This window comes from Dipodomys ordii, unplaced genomic scaffold (genome assembly GCF_000151885.1).
Source record: "Dipodomys ordii isolate 6190 unplaced genomic scaffold, Dord_2.0 Scaffold24, whole genome shotgun sequence".
NCBI lineage: Eukaryota > Metazoa > Chordata > Mammalia > Rodentia > Heteromyidae > Dipodomys > Dipodomys ordii.
In genome coordinates, this window is record NW_012267240.1 from 7,984,324 (window position 1) to 8,010,033 (window position 25,710).

Consider the following 25,710-nt stretch of genomic DNA (forward strand, 5'->3'; position numbering starts at 1 on the left):
TGTTATTAAGATGAAAACAGAATTTCAATCATGTGTTCAGACACAATTTCTAGAAAATTTTTACTATATCCAACAAGTTCTACAAGTAAAAGTATCCATTGCCAGCAATGTGAGAACATAGGTTGCTAAACATTCAATGGCATATTTTATGAATGAAGTATTCATCTCTTCACTCATGACAGGAATCCCACCTTTGTGAGTGGAGTGCTGGAAGACTTATAAAATTTGCCATCCTGAGGTCCGGAAGATGGTGGAGGAGAATCTGGAGGCTAAACAAGTTCTGGCATAGAAAGCAGTTTTAGTGTTCCGGTGAACAGTCCTAGGCTAGAGAATCACACCAAGTGTGCCATCATAGTACAGAGAGTTTGGCCAGAGAGGAAAAATCCAGGCAGCTTGATGAAGGAGACAAATCTGAGCACTTGGCTGCTGCAGCCGCCATATCAACAGAGAGAGTCTGGGACAAAGGTGCCAGATATGGTGTGCCAGCAGATTCTACTCACCATCAGCAAGAACTGACAAGGGGCAGAAATCTTCATCTTGCTGATCACACACCATGGACGGCCTAGAGGCTGATGTGAGTACCCTCAAGACATCCTCACTCCCCCACCACTGGAGAAGAACTCCATTGTTGATACTGAAAAAGGCTCAGATAGAGCAGCTAGCTCCAACTCAGGCTTTGGAAGAAAACAATAGGAGCCATTCAACAGGTCACAGGAACCTGATCTGACCTGCAGGGCTCAGCTCCACCCAGGGGAAAGTTACCCTTCCCAGGCAGAGATAGCTCTGCACCTGGAGGAGTGACTTTCTTCACTGGGTAAACAGAGCCAGAGGCTGCTCCTACCCACTGCAACACGGTCACCAGCAGGAGGGGTAAAAGACAAACAATTGAAACTCAGTAAACATAAATCCTGAGAAAGGCTCCAGGCTGAGCTCTGTGAGTGTCTCAGGAGCTGGCCTCTCAGGGAAAAGCTACTGATTGCTGATAGGCCTCAATCCTACCCAGAATCTAGCTTCATCACAGCAACTCTAAGCTAGAGGAAACAGCCATCATCCTCTTTTGGGATACTCAAAGCAGATCTCCCTCCCGCTGAACTAGCCTGGGAGGAGGATCACAAAGTCCTGGGTAAGGTAGAGCTTTTATCTGCCTGCTCAAACAAACTGACTTAAGAAACCAGTCAAGCTATAGGAAAACCAAACACCACAAGCAAACCAGAGACTCCACCAAGAGACTGGTTACAGGCACAGGAGAGATACAAGATCTCCCCCACCCCCCAAAAAAAAACCAACTCTTTTTTCTATATAATTTTTAATTAAATATTGTTTTCTGCTTTTTCTTTCATAATTTTAATTTTAGGTGTGTGTGTGTGTGTGTGTATGTGTGTGTGTGTGTGTTTTAAATCTCTTTTAACCTTTTGGTCCATTTTTTTTTTTTTGCATGACTTAATTGCTGTTCTGCTCATCCCCATATATATACCCGTCATCGATTATTAGACCTTATCCGTTGTGTAGATACTTAATTCAGAAATTGATTACTCAATTTACAACCTCTTAGGCTTAACTTCTTTAATAGTAGTATTATTTCTTTATTTCTTTATACCTATACAATTTTTTAATATTCCATTTTTAAATTTTTTATTTTTTATTTTTTCATTTTTCCTTTGTATCTCTCCTCTCATTCTGTCCTTTTCTTCTATCAGTATTATTTTTTATACTTAAATAATTTTTAAGTGTTTCATTTTTTAATTTAAATTTTTGTTTTTTCATTTTTTTCTTGTTTCTTTATTTCTCTCCTTTCATTCTGTTCTTTCCAATTCCTCTTGGACAGTAGGACTTGGTTGAATTCACTCTTTCCTTTTACCTCTCCACATCCCTCGAATCCTATTTTTCTCCACAATTCTCCCTAAACCTATTAACCTCTGATCTGCTGAATCCCTCTTTGATATTTTTAGCTCATTAATCCATAGTTGTTTGATGTTAAATAGATTGTATCTGTTGAACTACATTGTATCTGCAGCCATTTTGACTGTGCAACTACAGGACTTTGGTTGATGCTTGCCTTAAAATAATGTTCTAATGTGAAATTGGGGTTAATTTCATGGCAAATGGGTTGAATAAGCCAGAGAAACAAAAAAAATGGCAAGTCAAAATATCTCAAATCACACTCATGATAATCAGGTGACAGAACAGCTAATGAATAATCCAGGGGAGAGTTACAAAAAAGCAAAAAGCTCTACAAATACTACTGGTAAACATGGTAAATGAAAAGACTGAAAGCCTTCAAAGGACTCAGTGTGAGCATAGAAGGGAGGAAGCAAGATGAGGCTAAGTAAAGATTAATACAGGAAATCTCGTGAGCATAAGGAAGCTAATCAAAGATTAAAACAGGAATTGCATGAGCTGGCTGAGAACAGTCAAAGAGTAATACGTGAGTGTGAGGAAGCTAATCAAAGAGTAATACAGGGATTATATGAGCAGGATGAGAATAGACAAAGATCAATAGAGGCGTTCATGGAATCCATAAACAGACAGCTGAAGGAACCCAGGGAGACCACAAAGGAAAGGCTGAATGGAGTCTGTCCGAAGGAAAGGGAGTCCAATGTAACCATAACCAATCAACTAAGGGATTTGAGAATAAACACTGAACACCAAATTAAGGAAGTAAAGAAGTCCATACAAGATCGAAAACAAAGCTCCAAAAAAGAATTTGAAGCCATCAAAACCGACCAATTAGAAGGAAAGGAAATAAAAAACAAAGTAGAAAGTCTTGACAGTAGGTTAGACCATGCAGAAGATTGAATCTCCGGGATTGGAGACAGCCTAGAGAAAGAACATATAACTATCCAAGAAATATGATAGATCTATTCAACATTTGAGAGACACCATCAGAAGGCCTAATCTGAGGATAAGAAGTGTAGAGGAGCACCTGGAGACAGAAGCTTGTGGTCTAGGAAATTTATTTAACAGGATCCAAGCGTAGAACTTCCCAAACATGCAAAAAGATAGGCCTATTCAGATACAAGAAGCTTTTAAAACCCCAAATAGACCAGACCAGAACAGGACATCCCACGGTCACATTATAATCTGCACAGGATCAATTCAGACCAAGGAAGGATCCTTAAAGCTGTCAAGGAGAAATGATCAATCACTTATAAAGGGAAACCAATTAGAATCACCTCAGATTTCTCAGCAGAGACATTTAAATCAAGAAGAGCCTGGAATGATGTATACCATGCCCTAAAGACAAACAACTGTCAACAAGAATACTGTACCCAGCTAAACTCTCCTTCATAACCGAAGGTCAAATAAAAACCTTTCATAGCAAAGAAAAACTGAAACAATATATCTCCACCAAACCAGCCCTACAAAAGATACTTAAAGATGTCTTACACATAGAAAACCAACAAGACCACAATAAAGGTCAAGAAACCACACCCACACTAAAAATCCAAGAACCATAGGAAGAACCCAGTTGTCCCAGCCCCCAAGAAAGTGGATAACATGGCAGGAACTGTCAAACACTTCTCAGTCCTAACTCTCAACATTAATAGACTTAACTCTCCAATTAAGCGACACAGACTGTCTATTTGGATTACAAAGCAAGATCCTTCTATTTGCTGCCTCCAGGAGTCACACCTTGCCCATAAAAACAAATATATTTTGAAAGTGAAAGGCTGGAACAAAATCTATATAAGCAAACAACCCCCATAAACAGGCGGCAGTTACAATCCTAATATCAGATAAAATAGACTTCAAATTAAAATTCATGAGAAGAGGTAAAGAAGGTCGCTACATACTAATTAAGGGATCTCTCCTTCAGGAGGATATTACAATTCTAAATATCTATTCGCCAAACAATGGAGCACCCAAATTTATCAAAGAAACACTACTTTCCCTCAAATCCCATATAGATCCAAAGACATTAATTGTTGGGGATTTTAACACACCACTCTCCCCACTAGATAGATCAACTCAACAGAGAAACCGCAGATCTAAACAACTGCATAGATCAACAAGATTTAACAGACATCTACCGAATATTTCACCCAGCAGCATCAGGATACATGTTTTTCTCAGCAGCACATGGAATACTTTCCAAAATAGACCACATTTTAGATCACAAAGCAAACTTGTCCAAATTCAGAAACATTGAAGTTATACCTTGCATTCTCTCAGAACACAAGGGAATAAAATTAGAACAAAACCCCAAAAGCCACCAAACAAAGTCCTGTAACATATGGAGGCTGCACAACACACTGTTGAATCACCAGTGGGTCATGGAAGAGATTAGAAAAGAAATTCAAATGTTCATGATATTCAACAAAAATGAACACACAAATTACTAGCTCTTCTGGGACACAGGAAAGGTAGTACTCAGAGACAAGTTTATAGCTCTGAGCTCCTACATCAACAAATTGGAGAGATTTGAAACCACCAATTTAATGAGACATCTGAACCTCCTTGAAAAAGAGCAGTCAGTTCTATGACATGGGCCTTCTCTTCAAACTAATTCCAAATCAGACAGCTCCCTCTCTGGAGCCAATTAAGTAGTTTCTTTATTTGGTACTGAGTTCAGGCTGAAAAAGCTTAGCAATCTGGCTGCTAAAGCAAAATTCATAACCTCCTTTCAGTTTTGTGCTTCTGACTCATGAATTGTTCTTTGCCAAATAAAAAGTTGTATTTTATTTTGTCTCACATTTTTAAACAGACCTCTGAGAGGATGAGGATGATGATATTGGCATTATGATTCTCAGTGGTAGCCTTTATTTACCAACATATGCCATGTGTGTAGTGCTTGAGTTGGCACAAAGGATTTTGAACCTAAAAATATTTATTAAGCAACGACAGTGCACACAAAAAAGTCCACTATAAGTGAAAGATTCACATGTAGCTGCATTAAAAAACAGCATCTCCTGTCACTCAGAGCAAGAATTGTTTTTATATGTTACTACACCAAAGATTAAAAAAAGAAAAAGGAAAACAGTTATCAGATTAATTAGTCTTTTACAATGGAGAATTATATTTTAAAAATATAAGACAAAATAAGATTTCTCATAATAGCTAAGCTGAACATGAAAATCATTTCATTAGCAATATCAAACAATATGTTCTCACTGTGAAAAACAATTTATTATTCAAAGTACCAATTAAACTAAATGTGATATATAAAAGTTGTGCTTAGGAAAAATCAGCTTCATATAATTAACTTCAGACTAGTACTGCAATTAGAAAAGAAAATATGCAGATGTTACCAAATTTTGCCTTGTTATTATGTAGGAGTTGAAATATGTGTTGTGCTTCTGCTTTAGAAAATAATTCCTAGTGTTAAATGATTTTGATGGGAAGCATGAGTATAGTTAAAAAGGGAATTACATTTATATTTAAAGATCCAAATAGGGCTTTTAGAAAAAGGAGGTATTTTGTTGTTAATCTATAAGAAATAACAGTTTAAAAGCTAACTACTGTGGCCTTTAAAAAATTAATGTACCACAATGTAAGTAATGCCAATTGCTTTTTCAAAGGACTGAAGCAAGCAAAAAGTGAGAATTAATATCAGTTCTGTGTCACAAAAGATGTTCCAGCTCTGTGATCTTAGATCACCTATAAAGGCCAACAGGAGAACAACTTCAAAGTGCATACAGCCCTCTGGCTATGGCACCAGGGCTAGCCATGCTGTAAAGTCATTTTGTGCTCACAATATTTTACTCTTCTTAGCCCCATTAAACTTATTTTAAAGTAACATAGACACATAATTTATGAAACATTTAAGTTTTTGTTTCCAAGTATTTCTTTTGAAATCTTTTGATTGTTGAGAATTAACATACATTAATAATATGAGGGAATTTCATTGTGATAATCCTTCACATGACTACAGTATAGTCTGAATGAGTTTACATCCTCCTGTGTATGCTCATTCTTCCTTTCTCTTGATTTATCAAATAGTAGTATTTGGTAGGTTTTATTGTGTCGTGTTGTGTGTATGTGTGTGTGCATATATATGTATATAAATATATATGTGTAGATAGTGTGATGTGTATATTTGTGTGTATACATCAAAGTACACTGTATAGCATATATGTAGTATGTATAGTATGATTGTTTATATACACATATGTATATACATATATATGTGTATAATATATATGTAAATACACACATATAGTTTACTTTAATCCTCTTGAAACTTCAGTATCTTTCCCCTTCCTACTTACCTGTCCTGAGTTTCCCTTTTATATCCATGATTCCACAAATGAGCAGAACATGTGATAATTGGCTTTTTGAGCTCATTAAGCTGTACTGATTTCATATCTCACCTGTCATAATTTTCTAGGATAATGGTTTACATCCTAAGAAACAATTTTAGAATTTCCCTATATAACTCAGTAAAAGTTTCCCAGTTCCTTTTAAACACTGGCAGATGAGTAAACAACATATGTTTTGTGTGTTTAAAATATTATACCAAGAAGGAGAACAACAAAGAAGAAAAGTATGTCAATGACAAAAAATAAATACTTTTTTCTGTAGTGCAAATATTCCATGTACAAATCATGGAACTGACTACAATTTTGACTAGTGAAGTAATCAACCAGGACTCACTGAAAATACAAATACTTCAAAATTCCTAAATGGAATGGCCTTTAAGCCTATCACTACAGTTTAATTATTGCTTACACTTTTTCCTGTGCTGTTCTTTCCAGATTGACAAGTATACTCTAGAGCAAGTGATGTCAAACTCAAAGAATTCCTAGGGCCATGAGATATCTCAGGCATTGGTAGACTTAATTTATAACAAGGCAATAGTTATTAGATCATGTAAATGTTGTTGAAAAGATTTGGATGATGACATTCATACAGAAAGATAGAATGGCAGAAGATAATACAGGCCTCCATTGAGCTTCTGTATGTATGCTTTTATTGGGCTAAAAAGAAAGTAAAATAATTAATTTTTAATTATATTTCAGCTAACCTCTGGAATAAACAGTAGAGTGCTTGCCTAGCACTGCACTGAACTCTGATGGACATCTTGAGTCATGGAGTGGAAATTAGGGGTGTCATTGACATTAGAATGCACAATTGCTCCTCAGCAGTCTCATAGTATATTATAGGTAAGATCTTTCCTATTTATTCTAAATTATCTTACTGAAATCATTTCATATATTGAATAGATGTTCTAAATTCATAATCATAAATTGAAAGCTTCCAACTAAATATACCAAAAAAGTATACTATAGTACCATCTCTACTCCCATGTATTCCAAATTTGGAAGCCCTGTATTGGAGGACCTTGCCTGGGATATCTAGATCTAGGTGCCAAACCTGCTACTAGGAGTAAGAATATAAAATTTAATTTAGGGAAGTCAATGCTGCACATTTGTGCATTTTATCAAGCAGGCAGGAAATTCATAAAGGACTAAAAATTGACTTCTCACTATGCCAAACTTGAATGCTTTTGTCAAAAGTGTGAACGTGAAAAATTAACTACCAGCTTCTTAAGTGGGTCACTATATTTAGAAAAAAAGAGAAAATTCCACTAGCAACCATTTTCATAATGAGTATAACATGATATTTGAGTGCTTTTTCTTCATTAATTTTGGATCATGTTTTCCAGTTTCAACGCTTCTATTCTTGTCATAGCTCTTGAAGGTTCGTAAATAATGGAAAATTTCATCAAAAACAAATAAATTTTATTCTAATTTAAAAGTGTCACTTTCATTTGCCATGCCAAATTTGTATTTTCTATTGTGTGGACTACCGGAAAAGATGGAAGCAGTTTCATAAAATAGTTGTGAATGGCCAATTTAATTTAGTTAAGTTACTCAAAACTATCTCCCAAAATTTGAATATTTCATTAAAATGAAATTTCTGGAGTTTTAACTTTAGTAAATTTCCTTCTTCTAGTCTAAGTGGGTTCATTCTTCCTTGCTCTCTAAGTCTTCCTCCTAGAATTGTCCAGCAGTAATAGATTAAAAAAAACTCACTGCTTTTCACATTCCCTCCTTCCTAGTGGGAAGAATTTGTTCCCTAATGAGCTTTCTCTCTAGAGGAAGGGGAATTTGGTGGCAATACAGTTGTGTGTTGCTGAATGTAGGGCTATGCTGTTAGTAAATTTCTCATAGGGACATATGGGAGTGTGGTGTATTACCTAGACAGTGCAGGACAATCACTGGACCTGGCTTAGTGCAATCTAGGGACTCAGTAAATATGAGGTGTAAGAGGTCCATAGAACACAGTATAAGGCTTTATAACAACCTTTTTTCCTCTTTAACACTGGAGTTTGAACTCAGGGTCTTATGCTTGCTAGATATAACTACTAATATGTAAGCCATGCCTCCAATGCTTGTTGTTTTAGATAGGGTCTCATGTTTTTCTTTTTTTGGAGGGATAGTGGCAACTCATGATGAGGTTCTTCTCAGCTTTCTACCGGCTCTGCTCTGTAGCTTTTACTAACTACACATCGCATGGCTTGGGTTTTTTTGTAATATTGAGTCAATATTACAAAAGACAGATTAATCATAAAGGAAAGAGTAATTAGAAATTTTATAGAGGCAATCTGTTCACCAAGGGATTCATATCAAGTCTGATAATATCGCAAGATCAAATGTATAGAACAATATCAAACTTTCCTTTTTTTCTCCAGACCAAAGACATAAATCAAGAGAACACTGTTAATCAAATAGAGACCAGTTGACAATCTCTTCCTACACAGAAATTGCCTTTACTCACGGCTTTTCCATTCTCATTTACTTGGTTAAATTTTTTTTCCACAAAGCCACATACCTTTGAAAAAGAACGGAAATTTCCAGAAAATGCTTGTATTCTATATATAAGTACTCTCATGATCATAATGCTGTTTTTCAAAATTATCTTAGATGGAATTATTTTAGACATTATAAAAATTTTGCAAAGCTCTTGTAGTTATCAATTTTACTGCTATTAAGAAAATGGACAAAGCAATCACACACAAAAAAGGTGACCACATACCAACTGCTGTCATATAATCCCATCTGTCTATGAGGCACATATTGAAGATGAGGTGATCAGATGTCTGCCCCTGGCCAATAAGTGAAATCTGTCTCTCCAAATTCTGGCACACAGATGAGGTCCAGCCAACAAGAAACCAAAATACTACCAAAAGTATTACTGCTAGCATCCTCATGACCCGGCCACCAGTCATATATGGGATTCGTTGTGCTGTTCGTGAAAGAAACACCTTCAAAACCCTGGAAATACAGAAGAGCAACAAACAAGTTTAGACTAATACTGAGCAAGTAAAACACTAAAGTATTATATTTCTTCTAGGAAACTTAAACCCCCAAAATACACATTTACATCAAGTTTTAACATGAGAAAACCCAGCAATACTACTGTTCATATTTTAGTTTAATTTTAGTTTATACTTCAATAGCAAAACAAATATCCTGTATTACAGGCCATCAGATCAACAGTTGTATATATGAAGAAATTCTTTAGCACCTCTTAATATTTCGAAAAGTTATTGAGCATCATTGAAATAAACAGGGTCTCTGGGGATCAAAAATGGTTCTAAAAATAAGTAGAGTATTCCAATGTTAGACTAAAGTTAAAAAAATCTTCCTGGAGCCAGTATTTATTTTTATAACAAGATTTTTATTGGCGGTATTTTCTAGACATCATTTCATGGGGCCTTCCTTCATAGGCTTTTATCATAGTACCTAAATCAATAATTATAAAAACAAGAGATATTTAAATTCAAGGCTAAGTGAACAAGAAATTTCATAAAAGAAGAAGACTGGAATTAGATATTTTTTAACTTAGAAGGTCTTTATATTTTTTTTATGGATGATTGAAACAGTTGAGAACTGCTGGATTAAATAATATGCAAGAACTGTTCAACATCTAAATATTGTGGAAAGACAAAATACTACCTCTACTCACTCTTCAATTTCATCTCAGGAATATTCTCAGCTGATTTTGATTCTATACCCCCATTTTGATATTTTGTGATGCCACTGTGATTTAACATAAACCACTATGACTGTTTAATGATACTCTGAGAGTACCCATAATCAATTTCCATAAGGCAAAGTATGTACATTAGCCTTTGTATCCCCCCATCCATATCAAAATTTTAATGACATTCAAGCTATATGAATTCTTCATAGAAATCACTATAAATCTAGAGAAGTAAATATACTTACTCAAAATAGCCTAGATATATTATGCAATATTTCCTTCTATATAGAGATATTTGCTAGCTCTTCTTAAATTAACACAACACATCCAGTAACAAAAAGTTATTTTGTAATACAGTTTACTCTTCTCCCTATGTATTTAGTTCCACTGTCCCTCAGATAACACAGAGCAACTTTACATATTTACCCTCAATTTTCTGTGAATAATAACAACTAGTAACAAATAATAACAACTAGTAACAAATAAGGGTAGAACATATTTCTTAACTGCTTTCCAATTGACTTATCCAGATTGAGTTATTATTTGTTCCTTCTATAAACCGTATGTGGAGCTATCTAAGCCAGGCTGAGCACAGGAGTACCTGAAGTACTCCTGCTCAGCTAGTTCATTGCTGCTTGCTATCAATCAGCTATACTTGTCCCTAAGTAATGCCTATTGTTGTAATAGTCATAACAATAATTCAAGTAAATATTGAATAAAATGATCACACATGTTTATGAAACAGAATGATACCTATTTCTGTTAAAATCTATCGGAATGCTCTAGAAAAACCCTAAAATAAGATAATAAGTATAATGTTAACTTAGGGGAAAGTGAGAAGACTACCTACCAGAGCTAATAAACATATACTCAGAAAATTTTGATATTCAACTATATTTACATTCAGATGTTAGAAAACATCTTTAGATTCTTAACATCATGTAAAGAATCAACAGGGTAAATATAATTACCAAACAGAGTAGTGATTTATGTAAAAAAGAGAATGGTAAACTCTAAGTGTTAGACCCATAAGTCAAAGAAAATATATTTAAAAAATACTTAAAGATTGTTTGTTATAGTTGTGGTTACAGTTATTTGTACAGTTCTTTGATTTCATTCTGCTTTAAACAACTTTACCAATGAATTGACCAATTATTAATCTTAATTATTTAGGATAAAAAACCACCATAATTAACAAGCTCAAAGTATCTATATTGAGAGTGACAAATTTCTTGGAAAAGTAATATTTTGTCAGTTCGACTCTTCCTTTCTGTAGGAGAAACATGAAGTTACCACAATTGTTTCTGGTTACACCAGGATGAATTCTAAAGTGGATATGATTAGTCTCTCAAAAGAGAATATTGACCATTTTGTAGACTTTCACATTTTAGCTAGTATAGAATGAGAGAAATTCTAATGTTTACTTTTAATTAGAGTATCTTAAATGACACAGGAGACTTAAAATATGCTCTTGTCTTCTAGAAGATCAGTCTACAAGATATAATCTGATATTGCTACATATGAAGCAACACCTAATTATGCACTGAATGTAGCTAATATTTCTCTGAACTTTATAGCATGTGAGGGATTTAACCTGAGCCTTGCTGAAGATCAATCCCTGGAAATGAGGGAAATGGATAATTTCTAAGGAGGTATTTTAGTTGAAGGGACTCACATAAAGTATAAAGGACTTCTGCTTTGTGAACCAGTGGGTTGAATTGTTTGTAGGTAGAGAAATTTGGATCCCAACATCTAGAAATGCCTATGAAAATTTCAAGTTACTGCATGGAATTTTCATCAGTCTAAGAACCACTGCTTTGTGGGTAAATGGTTATTATCTACACCTCATTCTCATGGCAGAGATGTAGAAATCCATTTGCTTTCTAATATTGAAGATTTTCACAATCTTCTTTGAAACTCAAAACCTTAGAGAGGTAATAGTGGATTCATTAAATAGCGGTCTCCTTTTAAAACACTTCATAATCAGATAAATTCTGACTACAGAGAAAATCTGTAAAATCTGTAGCATCTGAATTGATCTTTTAATCAAGAAATCCAACTTCCAAAATGAAAGAAAAATTAAGCCAAGCCCAAAGAAATGTAGGTTGCATGATTTTCCTCATTTGTAATAACTAGAATATGTCTATGATTTTCTTAGCAGGGGATCACAATAGCCTAATCACTAAGGGCATAAGGCTATATATAATGAAGTGTATCAAAATGAACTTCAAGAACTGGAAACAAGTGGTTCTATTATGTCCTGTTTTCAGTCATTTCTATTTCTTTTCTGTTTTAGTTTTCTGTACCCTTTGTCTTGTATATAAGTTTATCTGATCCGTGGAAGGGAAAGGGAATGACAGAAACAGCAGGACAAAGGATGAACTAATGCAATGATACTCATTAGATACTATGTTGGAAATGAACTTTACAATTGGGGAGGAGGGGAGTGGGGAAGGGGGAAGTGGTAGAAAATGAGGAAAGGTGTAAGAATGTTAAAAAAGAAATGTACTTATTACCTTATGTAACTGTAAGCCTCCCTCCCCCGGTTCATCACCTTTACAATAAAGATATACAAATCCTACTTCCAAGTGATCAGAAATGCTTGTTTTCAGAATGACCCTTCAAATATTTATTGTGCACCCTAAGAATGCAAGATTGCCATAAATCCTATAATCTCATTTCCAGAGAGGGAAAAACAAAGCAAAGCCCTTCTGAGTCTCTTATTATTGACTTTACTGGTTTTCATATAATGGAAAACATTCAAGCCTGCATTTAAATATAAGCATTATAGAATGGTTTTTGTAAAGTAGAATATTTTTTAGCACCACCTTAAAATAAAATGAAGAATTCTTCTATGTTCTTAAATAATGAACCTGTTAGTTTATACAAGTTCACTCCTAGAAAACAAATTTTAAGAGAAACCAACTTTTAAGAAATATCTAGACATGTATTTGTATAAAACAGTAGAAAAATTACAATTAAGCTTCTGATATATAAGGTCTTTCTACTACTTATGTAAGTAACTTTTCACAAGGCTTCTTAATTCTGAAGAAAATTGGTAGCAGATACAAAGAGGACTTCCAGAAAAATCTAGAACTTAACAAGAAAATAAATACTTAAAAGTATTCTTTTGGTTCTGGTTAAAAGTACAAAAAATGTATGGAAACTGTGCCAAAATGGTGAAGTAAAAGAGCAATCCAGAAGCTGGGTGCTGGTGGTTCATGCCTGTAATCCTAGTTACTCAAGAAGCTGAGATCTAAGGATCGGTTAAAAGCAGCCCAGGGAGAAAACTCCCAGTGAGACTCTTTCTCTAATTAACCACTCAAAAACCAAAAATGGATCTATGGCTCAAAGTGACAGAGCACTAGCCTTGAGTAAAAAGAGTTCAGGGATAGTGCTGAGGCCCTGAGTTCAAGAAATAATATATATATATGGGCAATCCAGAAATTGTGTGTAGCTACCTCTACTGTCTTACTTGCCACATTTTTCTCCTTTGCACAACACTGTAAGCAACTGTACTTAGATTACACCTCTTTCCAATATCTAGTGGGTATTTTTCATTCCTTATTTTAGTTGATTTCTGTCAAGCTTTGAGTATGGCTGGTGCAGCCCTTGTCAGAGGAAGCTAATGTTCTTCATTTTCTATTAGCTCTCTTTCACTCTGTGTTCTGCATTCCTCTTCCTTAGTCTTCCCTCTAGTGGCAGTGTTCCAAGAATCTCCAAAATGTCACTGTTTCTATTCTCCACATATCATACCCAAGCAATTCCATCTGCTCCCATTTCAGTTGCCCTCTACCTACCAGTACATCCCCAATCTATTCTCTGGTCATTCTCCTGAGCCCAAGATTTGTTACTTAATTGCCTATTGTATATGAACAGGTCCCTTCCTCACTTCCTGCTCCTCCAACTCACTTTGCTGTGTTACCCATCTCAGTGATTGAACAAAGCAGAAACTTGAGAATAAACGCTGATTTTTTCTTTCACCCAGATTCCATCAAAATTTAATTTTCATATCTTAAATACTGTTCAAATTCCCTTATTTTAGCCACCTTCACTGCCACTAGTTTCTGGCCGACAATTTATTTATAATTAGCCTCCTTATTGGTCTTGCACACCTCAAGCCACACAGCATGATGAAGGACATCATTCTGGTCATGTGGCTGTCTTGTTCACAAACCTCCCATAACTCTTCATCCAAATCTGAGCTTCTTTACCTTATAGTAAGATGCCTTCTAAACCTGGTTTCTTTTCAGTAGCAACATCTCTTAGCATTTTCTCTTTCCTGTGTCCTACAAGTTTCTCAGGGCTTGTGCCTTCTATCTCAGCCTTGAGGCGACATCCTGACCACCATCCCCTATCAGTACAAACACAAATCCTTCCTCTGCCCTGGCACTCAGCTTATAGGTCACTTGCTCTAGACCAGTAGTTCCCAAACCAGTAACATCAGCATCACCTAGAAACTTAACGAGAAATGGGACTACTTTGTTTCTGTCCTGAACTACCATGTCACAATCCCTGGAGAAAGGCCCCCACAACTACTTTAACAAATCTAGGCAATTGTGACAAAGGCTAAAAATTGAGAATAGATGCTCTGAAAGGTGCCTTTCCAATAGACTGTTCAGGTCTTCTGATAGATTCTGGAGTTTATTTGTTCACATCAGTACTGGTGTTTGAACTCAGGGCCTTGTATTTGTTAAACAGGTACTCTACCACTTGGACCATGATCCTATACAAATTCTCTAGGTTTTATTATGGTAGCATTATAAAATAAAACCTCTAGTAATAGAAAGTTTTCCATTTTCAGAACATTCACATTTGTTTGTGACTTTGAAACCTCACTGTACTTACTATATTTATATATAAGAAATATATGTATACATATATGCATATATGCACATATGTATATATAAAGCTACTTTTTAATTGTTGGATTTTAAATGCATATTAAGACAATAAGTATTGAGAATAAATATGAAGACAATTTCATTGAAAGACAAAGAATGGCATTATAATTATAAAACTGTTACTCTATCAAGAAGACAAACATCATAAATACATATGAACCAAAGGTTAAAGCTCCACAATGTATGAAGTAAATTCTAGGGAGAAGTATTTTAATAGAATTGAAAAATTGAAGAACATCTATCCAGACATAGAAGACACCTGCATGTGGTCCATTATAAACCAACTAGACCTCACAGATATATATATATATCTGTGAGGTCTAGTTGGTTTATATATATATCTGTGAGGTCTAGTTGGTTTATATATATATATATATATATATATATATATATATCTGTGAGGTCTAGTTGGTTTATATATATATATATATATATATCTGTGAGGTCTAGTTGGTTTATAATATATATATATATATAGAGAGAGAGAGAGAGAGAGAGAGAGAGCATTTCACTCAACAATAGAATACACCTTCTTCTCAAGAGCACCATAAACCTTTACTTAGGATAGACCATGCATTAGGTCAGGAAATGAGCTTCAATAAATTTAACAGCACTGAAATCAATGAAGTGTCTTCTCTTGACTACAGTGGATAGAAGCAGAAATCAACAGCAGAAGGAATGTTGGGAAACAAAGATATGGAAATTAAACAAAACACTGAACTTATGGCTTAAGCAACTGAGTGCTGGTGTTGAAAATGGTTAGCTCGCATAAGCATAAAGAGAACAGGCTGAAAAGTGGGGCCCTCAGTCCCTCACTGCTCTTCTACTACCAGCTTAGAACAACATTTCACACAATATGCAGAAGGTCATTCCTCTGAGGATCAAGAAGAAATCAGGTTATTTTGGAATTATAATGCTTTTCCTTTCATTATAGCTGGAGTAATTAGAAATTGGGTCTGGAGTAATTAGAATAGGGTCTGTTCTTATATTCCAATTATTTACCATTGATTGATCAGTAGAGATAATTTGAAATTCTGGTTCCAGGTTTAGGTACTTATAACATTTAGCATTTTACTATATTTATCTTTTTTTGTGCCAGTCCTGGGTTTTGAACTCAGGGCCTAGGCACTGACTCAAGCTTCATTTGTTCAGGGCTTTAGCCAGAGCTTCATTTCCAGCTTTTTTTGTAGTTAATTGGATAAAGAGTCTCACAGCTTTCCTGCCTGGGCTGGCTTTGAACTGTGATCCTCAGATCTTAGCCTCCTAAGTATCTAAGATTACAGGTGTGAGACATTGGCTGCCCAGCAAGTGTTTAACTATTTAATGTAATATTTTGGTATTCAAGAACATGATTTCAAATAAACTACAGAAATAAATTTGTTACAGATAGTTTCCTAATAGCATTATTATTTAAATTAGAAATTTGAGTACAGTGTCAAAAGGGAAGTGTCTGTTACTGCATGGTTTTATACATAGTATTAATAGGAAAATTCCTTAGACCAACTAAACCATTTTATTTGCTCAAAACAAAAACACAATAGCTCAGAAAATGGACATCTCCCAGAATCAATAATAACTCTAACCAATAGTGTGATAAGAACATTTATAGAAAATAGAAGTCATAGAAAACTGTCTGATTGGCTGCAGCCTTGTCAATCAGTCCATTAGCTAGAGCTTAATTACTTCACTAGTAATTGAGTACAGTGTTTTCTGCACCAGTCCATGGTCAGTATCTGGGATTTAACTCTACATTGTTTCAATCTTTGGGCCACATGCTAGTGTTCAGTCAAAAAACAAAGGAGGGGGTAACAATGCTCAATAGGAAATGGACTCATTGCCTTCCTCATGTAACTGTAAAACTCCAGTGTCTTTACAATAAAAAATATTTAATTAAAAAATGACAGGTTAAAAAAAGAAGAAATCTATGGCTTTCCATACAATCACTTAACAACAGAATTTAAAATTATGTCATTTTTTCTTTTCTTTTGATTTTTTAAACAAATGAAAGCTGGTTTCTCTGCTTATTGTTTTTTAATTTAATTTAATTTTGTTGTAAGGGTGATGTCACCGGGGTTACAGTTACTAAGTAAGACAATGAATACATTTCTTGTTGAAAAAATTAATGGCATAATATTTAACTTGTGATCTGCTTTTACTTGTAATTCAGATTTTGCTCTGCACTCTGACTAGTCTTTCCTCAAGAAATATAGGTTAATCACACTTATTTCCCAAGGATGCCATAAGGGAAAGCTTTTAAATCATTTCTTTTTAATCAAGACTGTGCAGATTAAAATGTGGTAGAAAATGATAATGGCAACACTGTTTCTCAAAGGACAGTTTTAATTTAGTTTCATAAAAACTAAGTCTCTACTTTTTCAGTCTGTAACACACATTTATAGAAAAGCAATTATACCAGACCACAGGGACTGCAAAAAGATGACATAATTCTTTGCAGATATGAGCTTATCTAACATGTTATCATTTACAAGAACAAGGAACAACCTACTAAATTCTCAGAGAATAGTTATATGTTAATATATTTTCTCTATTTTAAAAATGTTAGTGTCATATAAAATAAATATTAAAAATGATATAAAACCCTAACCTTTGCACTCATCTTAACCTTAACTTGCAGTAAAATAGACAAGCTGTAGTAATTAGCCAAAAGAAAAGTTTGTGATGACAGAAGTAATCTACAAAATAAGTGTGTGATAATATTTTTGACTGTTGAGATGGCATTATTAGTGTTGACATGGAATAATTTTCAGTTGTGGTCAGGGATACATTTGGAAATTAATTATGAAGTACTACTGTGATTGCTCTTTGGATGTTGCACTATTTAATTATTTATAGTTTGTCTCAGCACTGGATTTAAAAGCCTTGACTTTGTAGGTTCCAAAGTGCCTTAGCATTGCCTTGACTGTTATGGATTTTATGTGTTATGCTCTGTAACAAGGACTTACCTGTTCTTACATGCTAATTAATTCCTCCATTAAAACTGCACTACATGATCATTGCAAAAAATTAGAAAACTATATACAAATCTAATGAAATAAAAATCAACTATAAATTGCACTAGTTATACATAAGCACTCAGTATCTAGGTGAACTTGATTCTCTAGTGCTTTATAAATATACATGTATGTGTATATAGAATGAAACAGGATTAAAGTATATAGTTTATGTTGTGCTTTGTTTTATCTATGATATTGTGAGCACTGTCCGATGACATTCTGTATTTGTAGAGCATGATCTCTGACCATGTATGACCATTTGATCACATCATTTCTTTTTACTTTGTCAAGGCACATGTTGTTCTTGTACTACTGGAGGTTAAGCTTATGGCCTTGCACTTGGTATGTATGTTTTCTAGCTCGTACGCCTCAAATAATTTAATATAATTCATCAATAAAACAATCTTGGAAATTTTTGTGGGAAACTTTTTAAATACTAGATTATTTTTCTTTTTCATTACAGATCTGTTCGGATTTACCGTTTCTTCCCGAGTCATTCTCAGTACTTTGTGTTTCAACTGCTTAGAATCATTGTATGAAAAATTACATTCTTTGCTGGCCTACTCTGTCAGCAGAGTATCCAGAGGCCATGTGAGCCACTGCTACTTCAGAAGAATGATAAGCAGATCCACTCACAAACAAGCCGAGGATCCAACCCTGGGCTCAGATAACACCACCAGTGACAACTGCAGAAAGGGGATGCAAAAAGCCTGCAAGGGCAGTCTGTTTCAACTTGGCTTTTAAAGAAGCTCCGCTCTGGTTGTTTTGCTACACAAATGGATTAATCTCATTTCCCACTTACTGTTTTATCTATTTCACATAGAGACAGAAGAGATATATTTCCACAAGGGGATGCAAGATGTGAACATAAGGTTACTATCAAAGAGCACAATGATAACAAAGCACTTAAAAGCTGTAGTCTAAGATGCACTAATTCTGAATTATCAGATTGGTTTTTGTCATGTTAAAGGTGATTCAAACATACATCAATGGATACACACATATAAGAAATTGGAAGAATAATAACCTAGGCTGCAACAAGAAAATCTCATCTGGCATCTTATATTTGAATATAAGCTTCTTTTCAGAAATAAAGTCATGTGTCAAACAACAAAGCAAGTAGAACATCTAAAATCAAAACAAAATAAGTAAAGCTTTAAGTATCCTTAGTTATTTGGGTGAGTTACATTCATATTTTTTCATATATGATAGTATTTTCTGAAAGGAAGAATAATTACATATGTTTTCATTTCAATTGTTGTTCAGAGAGGTTTTATATGAGGATGTACCTCTGGATTAAAAAAAATTATATTTTGTTCAATGCATATATTTACCAAATTTTTACTTCATATGAGAATATGCTAATGGTTAAGTTACAAGTGGAGCTATTCAAGGTTAAAAATTTGTTAATTAGTTTCTGTAAGTGAGCTCTATACACAACACATTCTGCTGGGATTCTTCAGCATGCTGGGCAGGACAGGGTGGTAAATCACCAACGTGAGTAAAGTGGACAAGCATTATTATAGATATTTAGCCATTTTGCAATTAAAGAGCAACTCTTGGAAGCTTGATGGGTTGTTTTCATGGCTTTGGGGGAAGCTATGCACACAGCTAATAGTGTGTGTAAGGTCCCAAGGGTGACAAGTTCAGATGCTTCCAGACTGCAAATATGCCAAGAAAGGGAAAATGACTGTAGGAAGATATGAGGGAGAAGCTACTGCTTGTTCCTCAGGTTTCTGCTAGGTGCTTTGAAGACTATGAATAATGAAAAAAGACTAAAAGAAAAATATAGACCCTGAGAATCTAATGCATATAACTACACAGAATTTCTGAGAATTAGCTAGAATCAGGATAGCACAGTCTCTGAACTAACATGAATTACTGCTGTGTTTTAATAATGTTTCTTTTTTTTTTTTTTGTCGGTCGTGGGGCTTGAACTCTGGGTCTGGGCGCTGTCCCTCAGCTCTTCAGCTCAAGGCGAGCGCTCTACCACTTGAGCTACAGCGCCACTTCCGGTTTTCTGGTGGTTTATTGGAGATAGGAGTCTCATGGTCTTTCCTGCCCGGGCTGGCTTTGAACCGCGATCCTCACATCTCAGCCTCCTGAGTAGCTAGGATTACAGGCGTGAGCCACCAGCGCCTGGCTTTAATAATGTTTCTTTAATTAATGAACTCATGAAATAAATCTGCATTTGTTAAGAGCCAAATGACATTTGATCTTCAGTGTTTTATTCGGTACTATTTGAAATGATAAAAATGTCTCTGGTGAGGCTATCTAAATTTTAATCTCAGAAAGCCCAAAGTAGCATTTAATGAGTTATTAAACAGGAAAAATAGAAAGCCAAAGTTACTTACTAAATTAATTTCCTAAACTGCCAGTTACAGAGTTTGGAAACAACAATCTAAAGTCTTCATCCTCTAGGAATTGATCTTAAGCAGGCCATCTTTTCCAGAAGACATCTATCTTTCCATGAGAAAGGCTTTACTATTTTTCAATTTGCCTCAAAGGAAAAATGATTTTCTGGGATTTCAGAACTTACTCAGCTTCTGATCCAAAGGTTTCACTGACTGACAGGAAAAAAAAGACCTTCTTTAGAAATAGAAAAATGAATTCCTTTCCTCTGGTGAACAATGTGCTTCTTAAGAAATGTCACTATGATCATATGTGCATAGCTTTTGACCTTTTCTGCTTGTCTGGTAAGATTATCCTTGACATATGTTAGGTATTGCAAATAAGGGAAACCATGGGACCTATGTTTCTTTGGGTCTGGTTTACTTCACTTAATATAATTTTTCCAAGTTTTTCCATTTCCTAACAAATGTGGCAGTGTCATCTTTCTGATGGAGGTACAGAATTCCATTATCTATCTATCTATCTATCTATCTATCTATCTATCTATCTATCTATCTATCTATCTATCTATCTATCTATCTATCTATCTATCTATCTATCTATCATCTATCTATCTATCTATCTATCTATCTATCTATCTATCTATCTATCTATCTATCTATCTATCTATCTATCTATCTATCTATCTATCTATCTATCCATCCATCTATCTATCCATCCATCCATCCATCCATCCAGCTATCCAGCTATCTAGCTAGCTAGCTATCTGATGCTAAGTGAAATGAACCCCAAGATAGGAATACAGGAAGTTTTATCTCTGTCACTGATGTTTTTAATGTACTATGTGACCTTTTTGTTTCTTTTGTATATTCTTCCCCCATGGTATATAACCCCTGTTTTCACTGTATTTGATTCTGGTGCCCTGCATCTTGTATATACATTTTTCTAATTTGGGAAGGGGAAGGGAAATAACAAAATGCTGAAACAAAGATACTGGTTGACCCATTGTAACAATGAGATGTACAAGACAATATGTTGAAAATGAACTTTACAACTTGGGGATGGAGGGAGGAGTTGGGGAGGTGGGGAGGGAAGGGCTGGTAGGGGAAAACAAAGGAATAGGAATGTTCAATAGGATATGTCCTCATTACCTTACTCATGTAACTGTAACTTCTCTGTGCAGTATCTTTACAATAGAAAATATATTTTTCAAAAAGAAATGTCACTCTGAGTAATTTTCCTCTTGAAGGTTTTCTGTATTGCAGACCAATCAGCCAAGAACCACAGTGAAATCAGCAAAATGAGGCCTGCATCCTGACAGGGTCCAGATGGAAAACCACCTATATTCCAGTCAAATTGCCTAAAGCCTATAGCTATGTGTCCAAAGAACACTTCCTTTCTGGCATTTTATTTTGTCTGTGATGGGCTAAAACATTTTTTGACACTGCTTCATTTTAAAATGCATTGGGTCATGAGATGGGACCTTGCTGTGGTTTGGGGGTAGTCTGAGTGTGTCTCCACAAGGTTTGTGTGTTATGTGCCCAGAGAGGGTTTGAGAAGGGTGTCACCTTTAAGTGAGTGATGGGGCTTCGTATGAGTCCTTAGGTTACTTTCCTCAGGAAGAGGAGACTTAGTTCTCCTGTGACCCCTGAGCTAGTTCTTGAGAGGATTTTATGAAAAGAAGCCTGGCTTCATGCTCTTGCTCCTTGTTCTGAAATATAATGGGCTCTGGCCAAAGGCAGCTTTGTGCTGTTTGGACTTTCAAATAATGAGACTTTGAAACTATGAGACATAAAATTCAATGCATATCATACAAAATTGAGGAAACTGATAGAAAAGGTAGGGTTGGGAGGGATAGGGGAGAACGATGAAAGGGGTGACATTAATTAAGGTGCATTGAATTTATAAACTGCTTTGTTGAATGGCAACTCCTTTTTACAATACCTAAAAATAAGAACACAGTGTTGAAAAATCTTATGAGACAAACACCACTTTTACTTTATAAATCCAGCTTGCCTCAGATATCTTATTACAGTGACAAATTAATACAGATTTCAAACATGTTTCTTCTTTGTGGAAGGGTAAATGTATAGGAGCTGATCACAAAGGCTCAGCAGCTATGTGCTTATGAGCACATAAATAATATTTTACTAAATGAACTCCAAGAAAAGGAAACACGGAAATATTTTTGCTGTCTTTGTTGGTGTTTTCCTTTTGTCTTGTTTATTAGTTTGTCTTTGGGAGGGTAAGGAAGAGCATAGAAAAGGTGAAACAAGCTGGGCGCCAGTGGCTTACACCTGTAATCCTAGCTACTCAGGAGGCTGAGATCTGAGGACTGAGGTTCAAAGCCACCCCTGGCAAGAAAGCCTGTGAAACTCTTATTTCCAATAAACCACCAGAGAACCGGAAGTGGTGCTGTAGCTCAAGTGGAGAGCACTCACCTTGAGCTGAAGAACTGAGGGACAGAGCTCAGGCCCAGAGTTCAAGCCCCACGACCGCCAAAAAAGAAGAGATGGAACAAAGAGTGAACAAATTCAACAGTGGTACTCGCTAGACACTGTGTGGAAAATGAACTATACATCTTATAGTTGGGAATAAGAGGAAAAGAACTGGGAGAGAGCAAGGGAAGAGGGCCATGGTTCAAAAAGAAGTGTACTCATTACCTGACTCATGTAACTGTAACCTCTCTGTATATCATCCCTACAATAACAACATATAAAATAAGTAAATGATCTGCCATCTCTGTTTGTCACAAGTGAAGCAAAGAGTTGATCCTCTCACCTCCTAGATAACTACACACTTGTTTTCCTTCAGTTTCTAAAGATTTAAAGTATCTGACTATATTTTATGTGTTTGTGGAAGAATGTATACAAGAAAGAAATATAAATATCTCCTAGTCACATTTTAAATAAACTAAACCTATAAAAAATAAACCTTCCCACAAAGTGTAAATATTTGGTGCTAATGAGCACAGTAGAGCAAACTGCTGCTGGTTGTTCTGCAAGCAAGGAGTGCTGAATAATGTATGAAGTGACAAATCCCAGTCCACAGCAGAAGAAGGCTTTCCACAGCTTGCTTAAATATTCATTTGAAACATAGTTCAGAAAAAAATCTTTTGTTTCTATTTTTCTTGATTAGTCTGAGAAAAAGGGAAAGCTATTTTGTTTTCAGAACTACGATTATAGGGAATAGGAAAATATACTATTAGCATGATCTTGAAAAATCTTTCTCCATACCCTCATTTAAAAATAGTTCCTTATATTGCTTCCAAGAGATACACTTGGCCTTTCTGAGCCTAGAGATGCTGCCTTCCCAAGTTTCGCAACAAACAAACAAAACCTAGCATAGTAGCTATTCTGTGAACCCACCATAGAAATGTTCAAAGTCAAATATAACTATGTTTACTTGATAAAGTGTGTGTGTGTGTGTGTGTGTGTGTGTGTGTGTGTGTGTGTATGCACATGCACTGATATTGGGGATTGAGCTTAGGGCACTGAGCATTTTTGCTTACTATTACTTGAGCCACAGCTCCACTCCCACTCTTTTTGGCTATTAATGGGAGATGAGTCTTGCAAATGTTCCTGTCCAGGCTAGCTTCGAATTGTGATCCTCAGATCTCAGCCTTCTGAGTAAATAGGATTACAGGCATGAGCCACCAATGCCCAGCTATGAAAGTATTTTTTAATTAATTAACTGCTTTTGTCTTGCTTCCATTTTAGCTAGCTCTGTACCGAGTTGGCTAAAACATGTACCATTTCCTCACTCTCATTTTCTTTCACTCCTTTCTTCCCTCCCTTCTTCTTTCTCACTCCTTTCTTCAATTTCTCTTTACCCAAAGAGGAATAGTTACAGTTACTAAATATTTCAGTGTATGGATGGCCTGCCAACAAGGGATCTTGTTTTGTATAGAATATATGCAAATAAGGAAGATAACTAAAAGTTGGTCCAGGCCAGAAATATAGTTCAGTGGTAGAGTATGTGTCTAGAAAATGTGTGGTCCTCAGTTCAATCTTCTGATAAATAAATAAATAAATAAATGAATATTGGTTTGCTTTTTTTTTATCACAGATTCTTAGTGATTCCAAGCATTATCAGTAGAAAAATGCTTCTTCCTAAAGGGAAAGACCACTATATCTTTCACTTCCAAATGGGTACCCTTCTGTGGCATACAATTGTTAATAATCAAAGGACTGTTGTGTAATTTTTCTTTGGTTTATTTTAGAAACCTTTGGCTGTATTAGTCTAAGACATGGAAAGATCCATGAAAGAGAAGGGTTGGAGATTTAGTAAAAGTGAATGAAGCCTTCAGGACCCCATTTCAGACTAATAGTAGCATTTCTAGGAAGAAAGTAAGATTTGATTTCTTTTTTTATCTTGGATTCAATTTTCAGTGTTCTAGGAATTCTATGAACACTACAATCAAGCCACGACAGACCAACTGACAGACAAAGAGATGCTTAGTATTTCCTCTAAGTCTTGAGGTAAATGGCTGGAATAAAGCAATAGCTAAGGCATTTCTTGCCTATTCTGTTTTCAAGGGATTGTAACAGCCATTTCATATTGTCAAGCTTATAATTTCCTTGGAATTTTCTTCTGAGCTAGGTATGACAAATTTTTAAGGTAATTTTGAAAAATAAAATTTCTGTGAAAATGAGACTGTGGTATTGAAAAGACATTATGTCCTAGCTCAGTTACTTTGACTTCTCAGGACAGTCTGCATCAGGCACTCCCAAAGCCTTGTTCTTTAGCTTTCTCTTTAATTCTGTGACCTTCTGAAGATTTCCCTTTTTGAGTATTTTAGCCATGGCAAGTTTCTGTGGTTTGCATTTGAAACATACATACACTCTTGTTTGGCTTTATTGTTCAAGGCTGGTGTTGTACCATTTGAACTATACCTCCACTTTTGGCTTTTTTCTGGTTCAATGGAGATGAGAGTATAATGGACTTTTTAAAAATCTGGGCTGGTTCCCATCCTTGATCCTCAGATTTTAGACTTTTGAGTAGCAAGCTAGGATTGCCAGTGTGAGCCACAGGCACCCAACTCAAACTTGGTGTATTTTCATAAACTCAAATTACATTTCATCCTTACAACTCAAGTGAGTTATTAAGGTGTTCTACATAAGAAGAAACTAATTGTTAGTGTTAAATATAATTCCTTCTTCACTGTATATTTAAGCAGTTGCAAAATTACAATTCAAATTTGAAATTGTTAAGATTTATGACATTCTTCTCACCCTTGTGGTAAAATTTAGAAATCTCTTCTTCAAGGTCATATGTTGTCTGCCTCAAAAAGATACCAACTATACAACACCCTTTACTATAACCATTGCCCACACATTCATTCAACAAATATGGGGAAAAACCTCCAAATACAGTAGTAAAGCCATATGGTTCATACAGCTTAAGAATAATTTAGCTCATTAAATTAGAAATCATTTCTGCTCAATTTAAGCTTTCAGTGGAGTAATTCTTCACTGCAATGATTTCTAGGGACACAGAACAGAAAATAG

General features: G+C 35.3%; 1 protein-coding gene across 1 annotated transcript in view; it reads right to left on the bottom strand.

Annotated features, from left to right (window-relative positions):
• The window catches only part of Gpr158 (G protein-coupled receptor 158), a 357,473-nt gene that overhangs the window by 11,603 nt on the left and 320,160 nt on the right, over window positions 1-25,710 (bottom strand). Inside the window, exon 7 of the mRNA XM_013014644.1 lies at window positions 8,980-9,218. Within this exon, the coding sequence (XP_012870098.1) occupies window positions 8,980-9,218 (239 nt within the window). The remainder of the gene's footprint in view (window positions 1-8,979; window positions 9,219-25,710) is intronic.